The 5,834-nt window shown below is 56.5% G+C and overlaps 1 protein-coding gene across 1 annotated transcript; it reads right to left on the bottom strand.

Moving 5' to 3' along the window:
• Positions 1–4,692: 4,692 nt before the first annotated feature.
• Positions 4,693–5,628, bottom strand: LOC135326934 (olfactory receptor 14A16-like). The gene has a single exon (XM_064504576.1). It carries the CDS (start codon positions 5,626–5,628, stop codon positions 4,693–4,695), a length of 936 nt encoding a protein of 311 aa, XP_064360646.1.
• Positions 5,629–5,834: the final 206 nt, after the last annotated feature.

Consider the following 5,834-nt stretch of genomic DNA (forward strand, 5'->3'; position numbering starts at 1 on the left):
TTCTCTCCTTACAGTCATGGCCTACGACCGCTTTGTGGCCATCTGCAGACCCCTGCACTATGGGACCCTCATGGGCAGCAGAGCTTGTGTCAAAATGGCAGCAGCTGCCTGGGCCAGTGGTTTTCTCAATGCTGCCCTGAACACTGGGAACACATTTTCAATTCCACTCTGCCAAGGCAATGTCATGGACCAGTTCTTCTGTGAGGTTCCCCAGATCCTCAAGCTCTCCTGCTCTGACTCCTACCTCAGGGAACTTGGGCTTATTGTGGTTAGTCTTTGCTTAGTCTTTGGGTGTTTCATTTTCATTGTGGTGTCCTACGTGCAGATCTTCACTGCTGTGCTGAGGATCCCCTCTGAGCAGGGCCGGCACAAAGCCTTTTCCATGTGCCTCCCGCACCTGGCCGTGGTCTCCCTGTTTGTCAGCACTGTCATGTTTGCCTACCTGAAGCCCCCCTCCCTCTCCTCCCCAGCTGTGGATCTGGTGGTGGCTGTTCTGTACTCGGTGGTGCCTCCAGCAGTGAACCCCCTCATCTACAGCATGAGGAACAAGGAGCTCAAGGAGGCCCTCAGCAAACTGCTTCAAGTGGTACTAGTTCAGCAGCAATAAGCTGCCCATCTCTCCTCACATATCATTTCCAATTCATCTCAGGCAACTCTTTTGTTTTGAGTGTTCTCTCTGTGACAGTCATGTTTGTGAATGAATTTTTGAATGCATCCCACTTCTCCAGAGACACAAACCCCATGTGTCTGACTGAGAGGCCTTCTGTAAATCTGCCCCTCACTGTGTCAGAGCTGGCATCTCAGATAGCATCTCTGTAATAAAAGAGGATTTTCTCAGTACTGTGCCTGGAGGCTGGGCTCTTCTTCCCAAACCGGAGCCAGGAAGGCACTCAGGGAATTGCACCCAAAAAGGCCCTGTTGCTGTGCCTGGGTTGTGCATGGGCTGCGGGGCATCAGCTCATAGAGTGATGCGTTAGGGAACACGGGCTGGATTCAGCTGTCCCTTGTGGGTGCCCAGTGCCCCCGGAGAGGGTGAGTGGTCAAGAGGTCTCTGCCAGGGACTGTCCCACCTATATTAGAGGGCTGGTGAGAGATGCCCATGCTGCTGGAAGGGGATATGGAACCACCCAGGGAGCACAGGGGATCTGCAGGGCCAGCGTGTGCCTGGAGTGGGCCGTGAGTGCTGTGCTGGGGAGAGGGGCTGCCCAGAGGGGCTGCAGGCAGCCAGGGTTAAGGATCTCTGGTCATGAGAGCAGTGGAGACATGGGGTGCCTGGCCTCCATTTCCTTGTGCCATTGCTGGTCCCCAGGTGTGGGGCTGATGGGGAGGCTGACACCCCTCCCTGTCCCCCCAGCAGCTGCTGTGCCCTGCAGAGGGGCTGGGGCTGTGGGGTGAGTGCCCAGAGCTCTGCAGCCCCCTGCCACAGGCACTGCTGTGGGGCCACCCCAGCCTGGGCTGCTGTGCTGGGTGGGCTGGGGAGAGGGCAGGGGAGGTGGGGAGAGCTGGGGAGGGTCTGGTCTGGAAAGGGCCTGGGAGAGGCAAAATGCCAGCAGGCAGCTCCCATGCGCGAATGGTGCCCAGAGCATGGGGAGGAGCAGGGAAATTGGGGCAAAGACCCCTGCCCTTGGCTGCATGGCTGGGGCACTGGACAGGTGATGCTTTTGTGAGAGGACAGGCTCCAGGTTCAGGGAGGATTCCAGATCAAGGGTAGGAGCTCTGGGATTTTCATGGGCTTCAGTGCAGCTGTGACCATGGTGAAGGCAAGTGGGCAGAGCCAGGCACATGCAATTGCAAAGGCTGGGGGTGGGAAAGGCAGTGTGGGGCTGGGGAAGGCCCTCCCTCTCCTCCCCATGGGGAAGAGAGTCCCCAGGCGATGCTGGACTCTGCTTTGGCTGAGGGGAGGGGAGCACAAGGCAGGGTGGAAGAGGCAGACGGAGCCTCTCAGGGTGCATGAGGGAGTTTTCCAAAGCCCAGGACTGAGCCAGGCACCTTTGGATCTTCCCCCTGAGGCTCTCCCAGCTGGGCTCATTCTGCCCTGCCCTAGGAGCTCTCATCCTGCTGCCAGTCGAGCCAGAGCAGAGCTTGAGGAGCAAGAATTCATGGAGTCTCAGGGGAGTTTTGGTGGGGAGGGACGTCTGGAGGTCTCCAGCCCAACCTCCCACACCAAGCAGGGCTGGCTGGAGCCCTACAGTCCTGTCTGGTGATCGCTGGACTGTGCCTGACCCTGGTTACCATCTCCAAACCTGCTCTGCTCTTTTTTTTTCCAGGCACTGGGGGAGGGCACATCCCGTCGGTGGGGCACTTCCCTGCCTGCCTTGCTGGCACCCTCAGCTCCCGGCTCTGCTTCCTACAAGGAGCAGCCTCACTCTCGTTGCTCCCAACAACATACTCTTTGTAGCAGGATCCCTGTCACAAATGGTGCATAAACACCCAAGCTCTGACACAGAAAAGCTTGCTCTCCTAACTATGCATCATAAAATCAGACCCAAGTGCCTGCACTTGCTTTTTCATCCAGCTCAGACTTTCTGTGCAGTGGTACCTGGGTAGGGGGTCCAAATCCAAAGCCCTCCTTGCACCTTCAGATTGTCTGTCAGGCAAGGGTTGCTGCTGTGGGCATACGCGGTCACCTTCTGTACCTACAGCCTTCTCTGGGATCTGCTCAGTCCCAGCTTCCCTTGCCAAAGTTTTCGTGACTGTAGTGCGGAGGCAGGTCCAAGGTAAAGATGAGGAGTCAGGTCAGCAGGACAGGGACAAGGTGAGGTCAGGATCCGAGAGGTGCAGGACCAGGCACACGCGTGTCCACGGCATAACTCAGGTCGGGCCCAAGGACAAGGGCAGCAGCTCCCCGGCAAGGGGGATGAGGCCTCGCAATGAGGCTGGTCACTCTCTGCCTCCCCTGCTCATGTGCCCAGCAGATCTCTCTCCCTGTCTGCCTGCAGCCCCTTTGGCAACTCCTGCTGCCCCGGGGACAGAGCTGCCTGCCCTGGTCTGCTGACCAGAGAAATCCGTTTCTCATTCTCCTTTCCTGCCTCTGAATGCTGCCCTGCTCCTCTCCTGGGACATCCCTGCTCCCCAGAGAGCCTTTCCCAAGTCAGTGTGTCTGTGCTGGCCTGGCTGTTCCTGCACCCCTGCCCTTTGCTCCCCGCAGGGCCCCAGGCTGGTGGTGCTGCTCTGCAGAGTGAGTGAGCTGTGGGGCCACGGGGTGACTCCTGACTCAGCTCTGGCCATGCTGGTCAGGGCAGGAATCAGACCCGGCTGGACAGGGATCACCACCACTGATACTGCTGGCACCTGTCTGTGCTCATGGAAGGTGCTCAGAGTGACCCCAGCACACCTGCAATGGCAGGAGATGTGCTTGGGTGGGCACTAGCTCCAGGCTGTGGTGTTTCACTGAGGCTGCAGGAATCACTCTCCAGTGCCCCTTCCCTGGGCCTCCTGGGTCCCCACTGCCTCTCCAGGGATTGTAGAGCCCTTGTTTCCCCCCACATCCCTGGATTTAGTGCTTTACCTTCTGGTTACTGCACCATGGACCATCCCTCACTTTGTGAGGCTCCACTCACTGCCCACCCCCAGGCACACACTGTCCCTGGAGATCCTCTGAGCTCTCCTGGGGGCTCAGATTGCCCTCCAGAAGGATGGGCATCTCGCATCAGCACTGTCACCTGTGGGACAGCCTGGCACAGGCGATTCAGAGACCATTCCCCATCTCCACTGGCACTGGTCACCGAGAAACAAGCTCTGAATCCAACCCTCAGTCCCTAACAGATCACCCAGGGACTCTGAGCTCATTCCCCAGAGCCCATGGAGTTTGCAAGCAGAACACCAGACCCTGCAGTGGTGCAATCCCTTGAACACATTTTTGACTCCATCTTCTGAAGAAAGGCCAGACTTCAGGCACGTCACACAGGAGAACCCCCTTTACTATGGAAATGTTATTCTGGAAACCAGGTCTGGCATAAGGGTGCCCAGGGCCTGGTCCTGCCTGAGCTCACAGAAATGCACAAGGAAGCACCATGTTACAGGAGCGCTTAGGCCATGTACACACATGAGAGCACAGCAGGACATTGCAGCCCCCACTCAGAGGCTGCAGCAAGGATATGCCTGCTGTGGCAATGTAGGGATGGTCCTGAGGAGCAGAGGGTCTGTCCCCACAAGCTGCATCCAGACTCTCCTCCCTTCTGCTCCCACTCCGCTGTGAATATTGGAGCACTGAAGAGGGAAAGGACCAGCCCATGGTGACAGCTGTCTGCCACCCTCGCAGGAGAAGGGTGTGAGGTCACACCCTGAGTGTGGCTAGGAGATCTGGGCTCTCCTAATGGACATCGGACTTCTGGTCTCACCCTGTCAGTGCTCACCTGAGCCTGGCTCTGGGCCTCTGAGCATCCTTGGTGTCAGTTCTGAAAGAGACACTGCAAAGGGAAACCCATTGCACTGGGGGCATCCGAGGGAGCTCAAACTAGTGGGCTCTGAGGTTCCCCCACCTCTGCTGATGAAGGGGGAAGCCTGGCTTCCTGTTTCAACATGGTCTCTGGGTCAGATTCAAAGGAGAGATTCCAGAGCAGACATGACATGAACTGGATAGTTTTCGTTGTCTTTTACTGTAGATGTAAAAGAGAAAAGTAAGAAAGAAGTAAATGCACAACACACACCCTTGATGCCAGATATCCTGGTGAGTGAATGAACGAGGGACAGTTACTGGTGCTGACCTTGTACCCGTTGGATCACTTTCCTCAGTGCATCCTCGAGCTCCTTGTTCCTCATGCTGTAGATGAGGGGGTTCACTGCTGGAGGCACCACCGAGTACAGAACAGCCACCACCAGATCCAGAGCTGGGGAGGAGATGGAGGGGGGCTTCAGGCAGGCAAACGTGCCAGTGCTGAGAAACAGGGAGACCACGGCCAGGTGCGGGAGGCACATGGAAAAGGCTTTGTGCCGGCCCTGCTCAGAGGGGATCCTCAGCACAGCAGTGAAGATCTGCACGTAGGACACCACAATGAAAATGAAACACCCAAAGCCTAAACAGCCACTAACCACCAGAAGCCCAGTTTCCCTGAGGTAGGAGTCTGAGCAGGAGAGCTTGAGGATCTGGGGGATTTCACAGAAGAACTGCTCCACCACATTGCCTTGGCAGAGTGGTATGGAAAAGGTGTTAGCAGTATGTAGGATAGCATTGATAAAACCAGTGCCCCAGGCAGCTGCTGCCATTTTGACACAAGCTCTGCTGCCCATGAGTGTCCTGTAGTGCAGGGGTCTGCAGATGGCCACAAAGCGGTCGTAGGCCATGACTGTAAGGAGAGAAAACTCAGCTGAACATAAGAAAAAGAAGAAAAAGACCTGGGCAGCACATCCCGAGTAGGAAATGGCCCTGGTATTCCACAGGGAATTGGCCATGGACTTGGGGACAGTGATGGAGATGGAGCCAAGGTCAAGGAGGGAGAGGTTGAGAAGGAAGAAGTACATGGGGGTGTGGAGATGGTGGTCGCAGGCTATGGCTGTGATGATGAGGCCGTTGCCCAGGAGGGCAGCCAGGTAGATGCCCAGGAAGAGCGAGAAGTGCAAGAGCTGCAGCTCCCATTTGTCTGCAAATGCCCGGAGGAGGAACTCGTTGAAGGAGCTGCCGTTGGTCATTTGGTCCCACTGGGCTTTCGGGACTGTTTAAGGAGGAAAAGACATTGAAAAGTTAGGAGAGATCTTCCCAGGAAAAAGAAAGTAACATTTCTCTTTCAAAACACCACATTACTTCTCTATTTTTTGGGGAGGATCAGTGGGCAGGCACCTTGCGTGAGCTCTGGTTTGTGCTGGCTGAGTGTGCTATGAGGAGCAGAAGCCTCTGC

Source organism: Dromaius novaehollandiae, unplaced genomic scaffold (genome assembly GCF_036370855.1).
Source record: "Dromaius novaehollandiae isolate bDroNov1 unplaced genomic scaffold, bDroNov1.hap1 HAP1_SCAFFOLD_41, whole genome shotgun sequence".
Classification (NCBI taxonomy): Eukaryota; Metazoa; Chordata; class Aves; order Casuariiformes; family Dromaiidae; genus Dromaius; species Dromaius novaehollandiae.